The sequence below is a fragment of the Oncorhynchus nerka genome, linkage group LG12 (assembly GCF_034236695.1).
Source record: "Oncorhynchus nerka isolate Pitt River linkage group LG12, Oner_Uvic_2.0, whole genome shotgun sequence".
Taxonomy (NCBI): domain Eukaryota; kingdom Metazoa; phylum Chordata; class Actinopteri; order Salmoniformes; family Salmonidae; genus Oncorhynchus; species Oncorhynchus nerka.
The window spans coordinates 42,849,061-42,865,488 of record NC_088407.1 but is presented as its reverse complement, the minus strand read 5'-3'; the positions used below and the strand labels follow the sequence as shown (position 1 = coordinate 42,865,488).

The 16,428-nt window shown below is 41.3% G+C and overlaps 1 protein-coding gene across 1 annotated transcript; it reads left to right on the top strand.

Moving 5' to 3' along the window:
• Window positions 1-813: 813 nt before the first annotated feature.
• On the top strand, window positions 814-16,392 carry styx (serine/threonine/tyrosine interacting protein). The gene is made up of 11 exons (XM_029674919.2): window positions 814-1,029; window positions 1,658-1,690; window positions 1,792-1,845; window positions 9,022-9,119; window positions 9,225-9,285; window positions 9,395-9,431; window positions 12,852-12,891; window positions 13,043-13,093; window positions 15,066-15,138; window positions 15,333-15,423; window positions 15,891-16,392. The coding sequence occupies exons 1-11, from the start codon at window positions 970-972 to the stop codon at window positions 15,962-15,964; spliced, it is 672 nt and encodes a 223-aa protein (XP_029530779.1). The 5' UTR covers window positions 814-969; the 3' UTR covers window positions 15,965-16,392.
• The last annotated feature ends 36 nt before the right edge of the window (window positions 16,393-16,428 follow it).

The following is a 16,428-nucleotide window of genomic DNA, read 5'->3' as shown; positions in this document are numbered from 1 at the left end:
GTAGAGAGCGAGAGTCGAAAACAGCATGTCCGGTGAACAGGTCAGGGTTCCATAGCCGCAGGCAGAATAGTTTAAACTGGAGCAGCAGCACGACGAGGTGGACTGGGGACAGCAAGGAGTCATCAGCCCAGGTAGTCCTAAGGCATGTTCCTAGGGCTCTGGTCCTCCGAAAGAGAGAATTAGAGGGGGCATACTTAAATTCACACAGGACACCGGATAAGACAGGAGAAAAACTCCAGATATAACAGACTGACCCTAGGCCCCCAACACAAACTATTGTAGCATAAATACTGGAGGCTGAGACAGGAGGGGTCGGGAGACACTGGCCCCGTCTGACGATAGCCCCAGACAGGGCCAACCAGGCAGGATATAACCCCACCCACTTTGCCAAAGCACAGCCCCCACACCACTTTACTTGCCACACTTTCGGATTCAAGCACACTCGCCATTATCTCTATACCGACCTCACTCCAACTCTCTCGCCAAGGAGCCATGCTGGCGTTCTATAAGAACTCCCCCTTGTTCTACAACCAACTTGGGCACATCGCCCTTGTGTGGCAACATTTGCAAACACAGGAAAGGGTCTTTATTTTCAATGTTAACTTCAATTGGATAGTGACGTCCCAAGGATCTCGCATTGAAATTCCCATGTATTTACAGAGAGCAGCTAAGAGCACGTCTCCGTGGTTATCGAAGTTATATTTTTTCAAGCAAAGAATAAGGGAGTTGTCTAGTAGGTGGCGGTAATGCAACATTTATTGGATTCCAACCGCCGTTAAACGTCATCGAAGAAGAACGTCTACGTGGTGACCTTTTTGTCTCTGGTCACGTGACGCATCCGAAAGGTAGCAGCATGGCGGAAACGCATGTGCAACCTCAAAACAAACTCCTGCAATTGTACAGTTTTAGCTAGCAAACCAACGAAACCGAGCGACAGGCCGGGGTACCGGCGCCCGAGTACACTGCAAGATGGACGAGGAGAATAAGCTTCAGTTCCCGTCCCTTCCTCCGTGTAAGGAGGACCTATTGGTAAGTTCTAGCATGCAAAGCTAACGCAGCTAGCTAAATGAACAAGTTAGCATACTCAAAAACATCCCTTGTAAGATGAACGTAACGTTAGTCTAACATGTCATCTCTCACGCGACAAATGTGACTAACGTTAGTTAAATGTAATCTTGTCTGAAGTATTTTTAAATTACCGTTAATTATATTTCTGCTCAAATTAGATGTGTTCCGCGAACTAGCCACCTAACGTCGGCTAACTATCTAGGTAGTTTGTATATGGCCAATATACCACGGCGAAAGGCCTAATTGCTATTATAAACTAGTTACAAACGTAGTTTAAAAAACTTTTTCAGACGTATTTTATATGGTCTCATTTCGCGGCTTTCAGCCAATCAACATACCACGGGTATGACAAAACATTTATTTTTACAACTCTAATTACGTTGGTAACAGTTTAATAGCAATAGGGTTTGTGGTATATGGCCAATATACCACGGCTAAGGGCAGGCGTGTAAGAACAGCCCTTAGCCGTTGTATATTGGCCATATACCACACCCCCTCGTGCATTATTGCTTAAATATACCGTTAAGTAGCTAGTTAGCCTGCCAGCTAACATCCCTTGATTTCCCCCCCCCCCTGATATCTTCCACAGGACTGGGCGTATCCAATGAGACGAGAAATGCAGGTAGCTATGCCCTTTTCTCCCCAAAGTGGAATTCTTGAAACAGGCAACAGAAGTGCTGAGTCATCTCATAATGATGCCAAAACATGTTTCTCCATTGTTAGGAAATTCTACCAGGCCTGTTTTTAGGTCCCTACTCAGCTGCTATGAAAAGCAAGGTAAGTTGGTATACCATAATTAAAACAGGGGTGGTTATTCTGATCTGCGGAGGGCAGGTGTGGGTGCAGACGTTTGTTCCAGACCAGTCCAGCAGTGACACCTCATTCAATAAGTCAGTCTCGACTGACGATGGTGGATAATTGATTGGTAGAATCAGGTGTGTTTCTGTTTGGCTGGAACAAAAGCCTGCACTCACACCGACCCTCTAAGTGTGAAGGGCCATCCACACCAAGGACAAAAACATTTAAGTAGTTATAATTCAAGTGAACAGCAGCGTCCACACGATAACTACCAAAACGGTGGGGAACTATTTCCATCATTGGGGTCACTTTCAGAGTGCCCAACGATACAACGTCAACAATCAATCAAAAACGTCTTCTATTGAAGGGTTCTAACTAGGAATAGCCGTTCGGAGAGGACAGGAGGCAGAGCGCATTGTGAGCTTTCCTGAATAACTGGTTGTGTGAGTATGTTGTTGGCCACATTTAATTATGGGATGACTTGGGAGACTGATTATCCACGACAGACAGCACACCTGTGTCAGAAGCCAATTTCTTCTAAAATACACCATATGAGGGGCCTGCTAATGTACCTTTCTGAACCTTGTAAACCACTGGTGTCAAACTATGGAGGGCTGAGTATATGTGGGTTTTTGTTCTTCCCTTGTACTTGATAGATGAATTAATATTAGTAAGGAACTCTCCACACCTGGTAGTCAAGGGCTTAATTGAGGGCTTAATTGAAAGGAAAAAACTAAAACCTGCAGACACTAGGCCCTCTGTGGAATGCGTTTGATAGCCCTGTTGTAAACTGTCGAATAGACCCATAACTGATCCAAATGGTTGCATAATCAGGCCTTGCCTATGCAGTTATTTCAGCATGAAGCATGCATTCAAAATAGGACATTTGAGTTGTCATTAAAATTAGCCTATATCACTGCAGTTTACAGTCCAGACAATAATTGTGTAGCCTACTTACTTGATAACAATAATATCATTTCTAATTTTACTGTTAGCCTAGGTAGAGTAATTTTGTTTAAAATCGTGCAACTTTGGTCTGCAGAGCGCAACCATTTCAAAATGGTAACACTTTTTTTAATACTAGGCCTGTTCAAGGAGAGAAGCAGGCTTGCTATTGCTTATTGCTGAATGTAAAATAGGCCTACAAGCATAGGCCAAAATAATATTAACTTCAGTTATATAACGCTTTTCAATACAAGTAACAGTGCTTAATATAATAAAATAAAAGTACTGAAGAAACAAAAAGTCATGCGTCCTCCGATACACAACCCAACCAGCCGTACTGCTTCTTAACACAGTGCGCAGCCAACCCGGAAGCCAGCCGCACCAATGTGTCGGAGGGTACACCGTGCACCTGGCAACCTTGGTTAGCGCTCACTGCGCCCGGCCCGCCACAAGAGTCGCTGGTGCGCGATGAGACAAGGACATCCCTACCGAGCCCTCCCTAACCCGGACGACGCTAGGCCAATTGTGCGTCGCCCCACGGACCTCCCGATCGCGGCCGGTTACGTCAGAGCCTGGGCGCGAACCCAGGGACTCTGATGGCACAGCTGGCGCTGCAGTACAGCGCACTTAACCATCCGGGAGGCCGAAATATATCTTTATAAAAGTGTGTCTTCAGCAGTGATTTAAAGAGGCACTGAATTTGCATGCCCTAATGGCAAATGCCCGGTTTCCTTTTGTTTTCAACCTAGACTTTGGAATGGTCAACAGTGCCCTGCCAAAGAATCTCCGGTTGCGACCTGGCTCGTAAGGAGATTAAAATATCAAAGATATAGGATGGGGCTAAACCAAGCCTTAAACTTGATTAATGCAATTATAAAATGTATTCTGAAAGGGACTGGTCGCCAGTGTAGAGAAGCTAAACTCTCAGCTAAAGCATGACAAGTGGTACCGGAGCGCCAAGTCTTAGACAAAAAGGCTCCTTAACAGCTTCTACCCCCAAGCCACAAGACTGCTGAACATTTAATCAAATGGCTTTCCGGACTATTTGCATTGACCCTTTATTTTATTAGTTATTATAAAATGTTTTGCTCAGGCTCGATGTACACTCACTGGACCCTAACCACACACAGACATGTATATTAACGCCACACGTATACATTCACACCCTTCACATATGCTGCTGCTACTCTGTTTATCTATGCATAGTCACTTTACCCCTACCTACATGTACATATTACCTTGACTAACTCGTACCCCTGCACATTGACTCGGTACCCCTTGTTATTGTTGTTTTATTGTTACAATTTTTCCTTTTAGTTATTTGTCACACACATTTTTTTTTTGAAAAAACTCAGCATTGTTGGTTAAGGGCTCTTAAGAATTTCACGTTATGGTCTGTTGTATTTGGCGCATGTGACAAATACATTTTGATTTGAAAATAGGTGTGTTATGGTTACATTTTCTGCTGCCTGTTAAAGCAGAGCTGCAGAATATTGAACAAACTGCAGACGTTGGAGTGATTTGACTGCGGCGTATACAAAGACTTACAGTAATCTAGGCATGGGGGAAATAAAAGCATGTATTACTTTATCTAGATTAGTGACTAAAATATAATCATTACTGCATCTATGTTAAGATGATAAAAGAAGGACTGGACAGTCCCATTAGCCGACAGCTAGGCTTACTGGTGTCCAACACATAACAAAAAATATATTTCAGACCAACTTTCGGCACTGAGCAAATTGTTTGCTTGGGTTCAAGACCAAATGGTTGCACAGAACAGACAGATCAGCACAGTGAAAAATATCCAAACTTAATAAACAACCATTAGAAAAATGTGAATCACTTGCAAACCAAATCACTTGAGCAACAAGGCAAGCAGTAACATGCTGTAAAAGATGCACATGCTAAATGGCGTTTGTTGAATTGCTACATTGAAATATGAGTTTCTATATCATTTTCCCTTTACATGTACACTTAAGTATTATTTGCAGTTGTCACTGAAAATGAACATGAACTGAATGGACTGTTACCTTATTAATCAAGCTGGACTCTGAGTAGAAGTAACATGGTAAATGTAAATCTGGGACATAATTTGTGGATGTCCGTCATCCTTTTCATATATGTTACGAATTACAATTTACTTAAAGCCTAATCTAGACCCCCTCCCTACAGAGTAATTATAGACCCATTTCTAAACGTCATTTTGTATCCAAGATTTAGAAAAAAAATAGTTTTCAAGCAATTGGTGGCGCATCCACAAAGAAAGTTGTCTCATAGTTCAATGGCTGTGAGTTCTAATCCCACCTAAATCAGATGTCCCCCCCCTTCCAAATCCTTAATTTACAATATTCATCCCGTACAATATACATCCATCTATTTCTGAAAAATGAAAACATACCTTTGACAGGGGTCACCCTGGTAGTCGTTGTTGGTTTTTATACAGTACCCAAGACCAATGTTCCCTCCAAATAAATTAGGCACTGAGCAAATTTCAGGTCTGCTGAGCTCAGATTAGAACCCTGTGAATAATCTGCAACTTCCAGCCTAGCAGAGTGGCCTACCATAAAAAACTATGGAGAAAGTGCATCCCATAACATTTTAACATGGAACTAGCTGTTCTATCATTCAGCCTACAGTAGCATCCAATGTGTGGCCCAGCGTCATTCCGGTTTGGCCGAGGTAGGCCGTCATTGTAAATAAGAATTTGTTATTAACTGACTTGCCTAGTTAAAAAAAGGTTACACACACCACTGACCAAAAGATTTTGTTGGCATTTATGCATGTCCCCATTACCAGTAAAACAGGATCAAAACCTATTTCTTTCAATTATTTGCTGTTTCATTGTTCATTTGTTCAGTTGTTTCATTCTCTCGTTTCATTTGTTCAGTCGTTTCATTTGGGTCTTTGCATGTCAAATAAGCTTGTTGACCAATCAGGACCTGAATATGACTGCACGTCACATAATAAATTACCGCGTTTGTTCATTTTTTAACGTAATTATTACACCATCACTCGTATTTCATATTTCACAATGATTCATCGATACGTATGCTATGATGCTGGTAAAGTTGTCTCGCTCACCTACAGTCCTGGTCATAAAAAAAGCTAGCTAGCTCATGGATGCAAACAATGTTCTTCCTCAAAAACAGCAAAACGACAATCTGTTTCAGTAGCTATAGTTAGCTAACAATATAGCTAGGTGTTAGGTTCTAATTCTCAGAGGTAAAAACTCAATGGACACTATGAAAGCTTTCCCTAGAGGATCAATACAGCTGCATTCGACAAACATTTTCACACAAGCACTGATATTTAACCCTTCCTCCTAGGCTGAGTCTCCTCCTTCACATCTGTACAAACATTGTGTCTTTACTGCTAGGCAGGATACGAAGTGATATGGGCCATAAACTTTTATTTCTCCCCCATCACTAATCCATGGCTCATCTATGTGAAGCTAGCCACAATAAGGATTAGCCACAACAGTGGACTTTACGGTTAGCCTTCAAAATAAGTGTCATTGACAGGGATGCAAATGAATACAAATAGTAGAATTATGCCGTAATTTTTTATTTATCCCTTATTTTACCAGGTAAGTTGACTGAGAAAACGTTCTCATTTGCAGCAACGACCTGGGGAATAGTTACAAGGGAGAGGGGGATGAATGAGCCAATTGTAAACTGGGGATTATTAGGTGACCGTGAGGGTTTAGGGTCGGATTGGGAATTTAGCCAGGACACCGGGGTTAACACCCCTACTCTTACGATAAGTGCCATGGGATCTTTAATGACATCAGAGAGTCAGGACACCCGTTTAACGTCCCCCTACACAGGGCAATGTCCCCAATCACTGCCCTGGGGCATTGGGATATTTTTTTCAACCAGAGGAAAGAGTGCCTCCTACTGGCCCTCCAACACCACTTCCAGCAGCATCTGGTCTCCCATCCAGGGACTGACCAGGACCAATCCTGCTTAGCTTCAGAAGCAAGCCAGCAGTGGTATGCAGGGTGGTATGTAATTGAATAGATCATGCGAAACGAGGTTGAAATGGTATATAAAATCAACAAAAGACAATTTGTTTGACAATCTCTTTAAATCACACTAGATGTATTATACTTTAGAAATGCATTGGGGCATACTTATTTCGCTGTATAGCCTTACCTATGGATTGTGGATCAATGACATGGGGTATCAGTCTACTCAGTGACACCCAGAGAACATTAGCATTGTAGCTCTTATTATTAAATTGAATTGAGACACATTTATTGTCAACCTATGTGTATTGAACACCATTCCCAAGGAAAAACAATACTGCGTGGGTGTTTTGGAGTCTGATACCTCTGAGGAGGACATTGGGGAAAAATATATTGGGTATTGAGTAGATTGATACCTAAGGATTGGGGATCAATGAAATGGGGGTAAGGCTGTACAGTGCAATATGAAGGTCAATACACACAATAGGCTGACTGGGGAGATGATTTGACATAGTCACAGTCCTGCGATTAGAGCTGCAATGCTAATATTTGTGTAAACTCTTCACAGTTGTGCTCTGTGTGTCACCGAGTAGACTGATGCCCCATTTCATTGCTTCACATTTCAACTTTGTTTAACATTATGTAGACTAAATATGGCATGATTCCACCAATTGTAACCTTCTGCAACACTTTCAAAGGGGTACTTTTATTTTGAAGGCAAACCGCAAATTCCACTTGTGCCTAATCCTTATTGTGGCTAGCTTCACAACACATTACCCGGTCATTTCGAGCCTCACTAGCCAGGTGAAGCTAGCTGGCTGCTTATAATGTTAGCTTTGGGCAACAGGGTTAAGTAGCTGGCTAGCTATTTATGTTCATGAACTGAAGTTCAATTTCAATAGGCGAACAACAAGTGGCAACCTAGCTAATACTTACTCACAAGGATTCCTAAATCATTGCTAAGAATAGTGAAAATGCCGTTTCTACTGGTCATTATTTTCAGGCTGGTTGTATTGGTGCTAGCTAGGTACCAAGCTAAAGCTTGCAAGCTACCCCAGAAGTTGCGGTCAAACAAATAATGCTTTTATAACCAACGCGGTATTGTAAACGCATCGTTCGTGGCCTGTTTGCACTTTTTTTGTACGGCTTTGACAGTGCTACTGATGGTAGTGGTGGCGCTTGGCTTGCACGTATATTCTGAACACAGCATTCTATAATATAACTGTTATTTAGCGCGTCAAATAGTGTTATTGTCAAATAGTGTTATTTGACGTGTACCTTTCTTGACACGCAAAGACCCAAATGGCGTTCCATAGTATGTCGTGAAGCAAATAGCAGTGATGCTATTACTGTGTAACTCCGGTAGGGAAACATTTGAAAAATGGCGCACTTGGTAACGTTAGTGTGTACCGGTTCTCGACCAGTCGTGAAAGCCAACATCCCACGGCAGAACGACTGATTGTCAATGGCAATGAATTCCATTATCTTGACGTTAATGGATTTCGCCTTGGAGTTGTCTCGCTTAAATTTTATTACTCTTTCAAATGACTGCTTGATCCATACAGCAGACACTGGGCTAGGTTAGGAATGCTATGTAAGCACAACATTTTACGTGGCGTCATTGCATCATTTACCTACGTTACATAGATATGCACGTACAAGGTACAAATCTGTCGTTCTGCCCCTGAACAGCCAGTTAACCCACTGTTCCTAGGCCGTCATTGAAAATAAGAATTTGTTCTTAACTGACTTGCCTAGTTAAATAAAGGTAAAATAAAATAAAAAATAAAACGTCAGCTTTGACATCGGTTTTTCACATTGCCAAATAAGGTGCACTGTCACCTGCTAACTAAACCTAAAACATCTGGATTTAAATGTTTTTTCTCCCCCATTTTTTTCACAAGTTACTCTTTAAGTAACCTGTCTTATGTAACCATACCAAACATAACATACTAATTTGAGTTTCCCAGATTTTATTATTAGGCCTACAGCGTGCAGTAGGATGTGTTGATCAGTTGATTGACAGGTGTAATGTAGAACGATGACCTTGCCTCCAGTGTGGATGTTCGCCAACATTTTCTAGTTGTGTAGTTTATTCTCATAGTTATAGTTAGTGTCTTTGGGGTGGATGGCCCTTTAAAATTATTTATCGAAATGTTGAAGGTCCTGGACCATAAAAATAATACATTTTTTTAGCTTGTACAATGTGCTGTTAACTGAACCTTTTTGTCCTCTTTTAGCTTTCCATCCTTGAAAGACAGGAGATAACACACTTAGTGTGTGTTCGCCAAGATATTGAGGCAAATTTTATAAAGCCCAACTTCCCACATAAATTTCGGTAAGAATCAAACTGAGAATAGGTACGTGTTTAAAACTCAGCTAAATGACATCTCTCGCTCATTCGATCAGCTAATTCATGTGGCCTGCTTTCTTCCGTTTTCAGATACCTCGTTTTAGATATTGCCGACAATCCTGTGGAAAACATAATTAGATATTTCCCTATGGTGAGTTTCAGCATGAGCTAAATGTGGTGGATAATGTTACAATGTACTGCAGCCTGACCTGCCATGTTATTGCTAGTAGGCCTAAATGTATTTTCTCCTCTCTCCACAGACTAAAGAATTTATTGATGGCTGTTTAGCAAGCGGAGGTAATAAAAATGTATTTAATTGGATTGAATATTGTCTTTAGAATTTCATTCCAAAAAATGCATACAACAATGTGCAGGTACTTCTTTTCCTTCTACAGTGCCTTCAGAAAGTATTCACACCCCTCAAACCTTTTTCAGATTTTGTTAGTCTGAATTTTTTATTGATTTACATTCATGTTTTGTCACTGGCCTACACACAATATCCCATAATGTCAGTGGATTTTTTTCCCCAAAATGTCTTGTCAATAAGTATTCAACCCCTTTGTTATGGCAAGCCTAAAGTTAAGGAGTAAAATTGTCTTGAATAAAAAAAGAGCAGACATTGAATATACCTTTGATTTCATTAATTACAATTTGGATGGTGTATCAATACACCCAGTCATTAAAGATACAGCCGTCCTTCATAACTCAGTTGCCGGAGAGGAAGGACACTGCTCAGGGATTTCACCATGAGGCCAATGTTGACTTTAAAACAGTTACAGAGTTTAATGGCTGCGATAGGAGAAACCTGAGGATGGATCACCACAATACTAACTTAATTGACAGATTGAAAAGAAGGAAGCCTGTATATAATATTTACGGTACCAGTAAAACAGTTTGGACACCTACTCATTCAAGGGTTTTTCTTTATTTTTTTACATTGTAGAATAATAGTGAAGACATCAAAACTATGAAATGGCACATATGGAATCATGTAGCAACCAAAAAAACTGTTAATCAAATCAAAATATATTTAATATTTGAGATTCTTCAAATAGCCACCCTTTGCCTTGATGACAGCTTTGCACACTCTTGGCATTCTCTTAAGCAGCTTCATGAGGTTATCACCTGGAATGCATTTCCAACAGTCTTGAAGGAGTTCCTACATATGCTGAGCATTTGTTCGCTACTTTTCCTTCACTCTGCAGTCCAACTCATCTCAATTGGGTTGAGGTCCGGTGATTTGTGGAGACCAGGTCATCTGAAGCAGCACTCCACCCCTCTCCCCCTTGGTTAAATAGCCCTTACACAGCCTGGAGGTGTGTTGTAAGTCCCACTAAGCGCAAACCAGAGGGGATGACGTATCACTGCAGAATGCTGTGGTAGCCATGCTGGTTAAGTGTGCCTTGAATTATAAATAAATCACTGATAGTGTGGGCACCAAAGCACCATCACACCACCTCCATGCTTCACGGTGGGAACCACACATGCGGAGATCATCCATTCTCCTACTCTGCATCTCACAAAGACAGTGGTTGGAACCAAAAATCTCAAATTTGGACTCATCAGACCAAAGGACAGATTTCCAGGGTTCTAATGTCCATTGCTTGTGTTTCTTGGCCCAATCAAGTCTCTTATTTTTGTTCATGTCCTTTTAGTAGTGGTTTCTTTTCAGCAATTTGACCATGAAGGCCTGATTTCATGCAGTCTCTGAACGTTGATGTTGAGATGTCTGTTACTTGCACTCTGAAGCATTTATTTGGTCTGCAATTTCAGAGGCTGGTAACGAATGAACTTATCCTCTGCAGCAGAGGTGACTCAGGGTCTTCCTTTCCTGTGGCGGTCTTCAACTGATTGGCTCAAATGCATTAAGATATTCCACAAATTAACTTTTAACAAGGCACACCTGTTAATTGAAATGCATTCCAGGTGACTACCTCATGAAGCTGGTTGAGAGAATGCCAAGCGTGTGCAAAGCTGCCATCAAGGCAATGGGGGGTAATTTGAAGAATCTCAAATGTAATATATATTTTGATTTAACGCTTGCTTGATTACACTCCATATGTTAGAAAATAGTCCAAATAAAAACCCTGGAATGAGTAGGTGTCAACTTTTGACTGGTACTGTATATTTTCCAAAACATGCACCCTTTTTGCAACAAGGCACTAAAGTAATACTGCAAAAATGTGTCAAAGCAATTAGTTTTTTGTCCTGAATACAGTTGTTTGGGAAAAATCCAATACAACACATTACTGATTACCACTCTCCATATTTTCAAGCGTAGTGGTGGCTGCATCACGTTATGGGTATGCTTGTAATCGTTAAGGACTCAAGTTTTTCAGGATTAAAAGGAAACAGCGAAGCACAGGCAGAATCCTAGAGGAAAACCTGGTCCAGTCTGCTTTCCACCAGACACTGGGAGATGAAATCACCTAAAACAAGGCCAAATCTAAGCTGGAGTCGCTTACCAAGAAGACACTGACTGTTCCCGACTATAGCCGAATTACAGTTTTGACCTAAATCTGCTTGAAAATGGTTGTCTAGCAATGATCAACAACCAAGTTGACAGAGCTTGAAGTATTTTTGAAAGGAATAATGTTACACTATCCAGGTGTGGAACGCTCTTAGAGATTTAGCCAGTAAGATCGTAATTGCTGCCAAAGGTGATTGTAATACGCATGGACTCGGGGTTGAATAATAATCTACACTGAAGAGAAATATTAACTCAACATGCAGCAATTTTAAAGATTTTGCTGAGTTAGTTCATGAGGAAATCAGTCAAATTAAATAATTTAATTTGTCCCTAATCTATGAATTTCACATGACTGGGCAGGGCTGTGGCCATGGGTGGGCCAGGGGGGACGTAAGCTCACCCACTTGGGAGCCCAGCCAATCAGAACTAGTTTTCCCCACAAAAGGACTTTATTACAGACAACTACTTCCCCTCCCTTTGACGATCATGCAGGTGAAGAAGCTGCGTGTGGAGGTCCTGGTCTGGCGTGGTTACAGGTGGTCTGCGGTTGTGAGGCCGGTTGGACGTACTGCCAAATTCTCTAAAACGGCGTTGGAGGCTGCTTATGGTAGAGAAATTAACATGAAATTCTCTGGCAACAGCTCTGGTGGACATTCCTGCCGTCAGCATGACAATTGCACGCTTCCTCAATTTGACAGCTGTGGCATTGTGTTGGGACAACTGCACGTTTTAGAGTGGTCTTTTATTGTTCCCAGAATAAGGTGCACCTGTGTAATGATAGTGCTGTTTAATCAGCCTTTTGCTATGCCACATCTGCCAGGTGGATTTATTATCTTGCTAAAGGATTAAATGCTCACTAACGGATGTAAACAAATTTGTGCACAACATTTGACAGAAATAAGCTTTTTGTGCATATGGAAAATTATTTTTATTTTACTTCATCTCATGAAACATGGGACCAGCACTTTACATGTTGCGTTGATATAGTAAGTGTAGATCGTGTTTTATTTTGACACTGACATTTGAGTATTTTGTGTAGATCATTGATCAAAAATTACAATTAAATCCATTTAAATCCCACTTTGTAACACAATAAAATGTGCTAAAAGTCTTTCTGAAGGCACTGTATGTGACTTATTGTACTCTGCACCTGGATAATTGTTGGGTTGTGCAAAACAGTGCTTTTGAATTCTTATTATTTCCCCGTAGAAATCGATCTTGACTCTTTCCTTGTCTTGTTCACATAGGAAAGGTACTAGTTCATGGAAATGCAGGGATATCAAGAAGGTTGGTTACCTCGTGTAAAATATTTGATTTTGAACAGATCCAGTGCGTTTAAAAATTGCCTGCTTGTCTATTGATCTTGATTGATCTTCCTGATACTTAAAGATGAAGATTAGTATCAATCTTTAATCTAAATAATTCTCTCTTCTTTCAGTGCTGCCTTGGTTATTGCATACCTTATGGAGACATTTGGTGTAAAATACAGGTAAGACCGTTCAACAAACCAAGCAGGCTTCATTTATTGCTAGCTAGTTCAGAGTAGAGCTGGAATGATAAACCGAAAATGGCCAACACGGACATTGACTTCCTCTTACCAAAGCAAATGTTGGTGATTTTGCTACACAACGTTTGTGTAGATGGTTATAAAACCATCATTTGTTCAACAGTAAAATCCTATGCATTGTGTTGAGTCCTGCTATAAAAGTGTCTGCCTGTCCCTGTTTCGCTGTTGGCTCACTCCCTCTCCCCACGGTCCGCGCGGAGGAGAGAGCGATGCATTCTGAGTAGCACAAGCATGTGAACGTTGTTCAAAATGCTATTGCGGGAAAAATAGTTTTCAATGCAGCTGTTTTTCTAGTCACAGAGAGGAGACTCACAGCTTTCTGTGAGTATATACAGTTCATTCGGAAAGTATTCGGCCCCCTTGACTTTTTCTACATTGTTTCTACAGCCTTATTCTTAAATTGATTTTCCCCTCATCAGTCTACACACAATACCCCATAATGACAAAGCAAAAACAGCAAAAAAAAACGTTTTTCAAATGTATTAAAAATAAAAACGCTATCACATTTACATAAGTATTCAGACCCTTTACTCAGTGCTTTGTTGAAGTACCTTTGGCAGCGATTACAGCCTCAAGTCTTCTTGGGTATGACTACAAGCTTGACACACCTGTATTTGGGGAGTTTCTCCCATTCTTCTCTGCAGATCCTCTCAAGCGCTGTCAGGTTGGTTGGAGAGTGTCGCTGCCAAGCTATTGTCAGGTCTCCAGAGATGTTCGATAAGGTTCAAGTCTGGGCTCTGGCTGAGCCACTCAAGGACATTCAGAGACTTGTCCCGAAGCCACTCCTGTATTGCCTTGGCTGTGTGCTAAGAGTCATTATCCTGTTGGAAGGTGAACCTTCGTCCCAGTCTGAGGTCCGGAGCAGGTTTTCATCAAGGATCTCTACTTTGCTCCGTTTATCTTTCCCTTGATCCAGACTAGTCTCCCAGTCCCTGCCGCTGAAAAACATCGCTACAACATGTTGCCACCGCTATCCTTCACCGTTGGGATGGTGCCAGGTTTCTTCCAGATGTGACGCTGGGCTTTTAGGCAAAAAAGTTAAATATTGGTTTCATCAGATCAGAGAATCTTGTTTCTCATGGTCTGAGAGTCCTTTAGGTGCCTTTTGGCAAACTCCAAGCAGGCTGTCATGTGCCTTTTACTGAGGAGTGGTTTCCATCTGGCCACTCTACCATAAAGGCCTGATTGGTGGAGTGCTGTCCTTCTGCAAGGTTCTCCCATCTTCAGAGGAACTCTGGCGCTCTGTCAGTGACCATCACCTCCCTGACCAAGGCACTTCTCCCCCGATTGTTCAGTTTGTCCGGGCAGCCAGCTCTAGGAAGAGTCTTGGTGGTTCCAAACTTCTTCCGTTTAAGAATGATTGGAGGCCACTGTGTTCTTGGGGACCTTCAATGCTGCAGGCATTTTTTGGTACCCTCCCCCAGATCTGTGTCTCGACGCAATCCTGTCTTGCAGCTCTACGGACAATTCCTTTGACCTCATGGCTTGGTTTTTTGTTCTGACATGCACTGTCAACTGTGGAACCTTATGTAGACAGGTGTGCCTTTCCAAATCAAGTACAATAAATTGAATTCACCACAGGTGGACTCCAAGTTATAGAAACAGGATGCCCCATAGCTCAAATCTTTGAAATTGTTGCATTTATATTTTTGTTCAGTGTAGTTACATTTATTGCAATATTACTTTTTTCCATATCGCCAAGCTAGTCTCTCCCAAAAAGTATTTACTGTAATTTATTGCTGATTATTGCAAACAAAATGTAAATTTATCGCAATATGGATTTTTTTTGTCCTAGACATTTTATGAGTTCACTCCATGTATTGCTGCTGTCCAGATGCATAGTGACCAAAGATCTAGTCACATGTCCTGCTGTATTTGGCTGGTTCTTCTGCAGGGATGCTTTCAGCCACGTTCAGGAGAGGAGATTCTGCATCAACCCTAACGTGGGCTTTGTGCATCAACTACAGGTAGGGTCCTCTGTATCAAGTTGTTGATTCAACCTTCCAAACAGCTCTGACCACTGATATACCAAAATGGCTTGAGGGATATTCAGTGGATTTCAACATTACAAATTTGGCAGATAAATAAATGTCTGCTCAAAACAAGACCATTTCTGTCTGAATGTTTGTGACATTGCTCCCTCCATCTATGGGTTTTCTAGGAATATGAAGCGATCTACTCAGCTAAACTCACCATCAAGATGTCACCAATACAGCTGGGCAGATCATTCTCCCTGCATGCTGGAATGCCAGGTCAGTGTGTGCAACTTGCATTCAGGTGACTGTTCCAAGAACCTGGGCTTATTGTGTCACTGTGGGTGCATTTGAGATGACTTACAAACTGCCTAGAAAGAAGTCCATTGCAGTTGGAGGTGCTTATGTACCAACAACACTTTCTGTGGTTTTCCAACATGGCTGTGTCGTCATAGCTACCATTGTTCATATGTTTTTCATTCATGTCAAATTAAATTACTCTATCCTAGTACATTCGTGTACAATCAATGGGTGCAGGTCAGATAATTCCTATAATGCAACACATTGAAAGTAGCTGATTATTATTGATCAGTGACTGGACAGAATGTATGCACTCATATGCCCAATTACAACTGGTTTTCATCCCATGAAGTTGATTTTTACAGTTTGGATTAAATAGGTTCTTACAGTTTATTTAACCTCGTCACCAGTCTTTCTTTATGGATTTTTGACTCTGTACCTCACAGGCAGCCTGAAACGAAGCCTGGAAGAAGACGAGGATTTTGGGGGAATGCAGGTCACTGCCGAGCAGAACGGCTAGGCTTATTATGCAGATAGCTGTCATCACATAGTGCACTTTTTTTTTTTTTTACATTTGTATTGATATAATAAATGTATATATTAAAAATTTTCTAAAGGGGGTCAGAGAGCATTGGGTCCACTTCCTGACGTCTGAGACCAAAGGAAGAGGGGATACAATTTCTTAAGTGACTTGTTTTTCTTGAGCTGTATGCACTGAAGGTTTTATAGTATTTAAAGCATTTTGCATTTGCAGCGGGACAGTATTGCAATAATGCACTTTTGATACTTGAATTATTTTTTGGCATAAGGTACAGTAATAAGAAGTAAATGCCCAATGCTGAGCCACAACGTTAGGGAATTGGGAATATTGGACAGATCAGGTTTACAATTGAGAAACAGCTTGCCAGAGAATTAACGAACCACTGTTCAATAAAAACATCTAACTTATGTCTTTTGTACTGTTATTTTGCCTGTTTCTAGCAT

What these genes read in the sequence shown, in the direction of transcription:
- styx (XM_029674919.2), top strand. Translation starts at nt 970, where the DNA reads ATGGACGAGGAGAATAAGCTTCAGTTCCCGTCCCTTCCTCCGTGTAAG. An exon ending in AATGCAGGGATATCAAGAAG is followed by an intron (nt 12,892 to 13,042) that starts GTTGGTTACCTC and finishes CTCTTCTTTCAG; the next exon opens with TGCTGCCTTGGTTATTGCAT. An exon ending in CCTGCATGCTGGAATGCCAG is followed by an intron (nt 15,424 to 15,890) that starts GTCAGTGTGTGC and finishes TGTACCTCACAG; the next exon opens with GCAGCCTGAAACGAAGCCTG.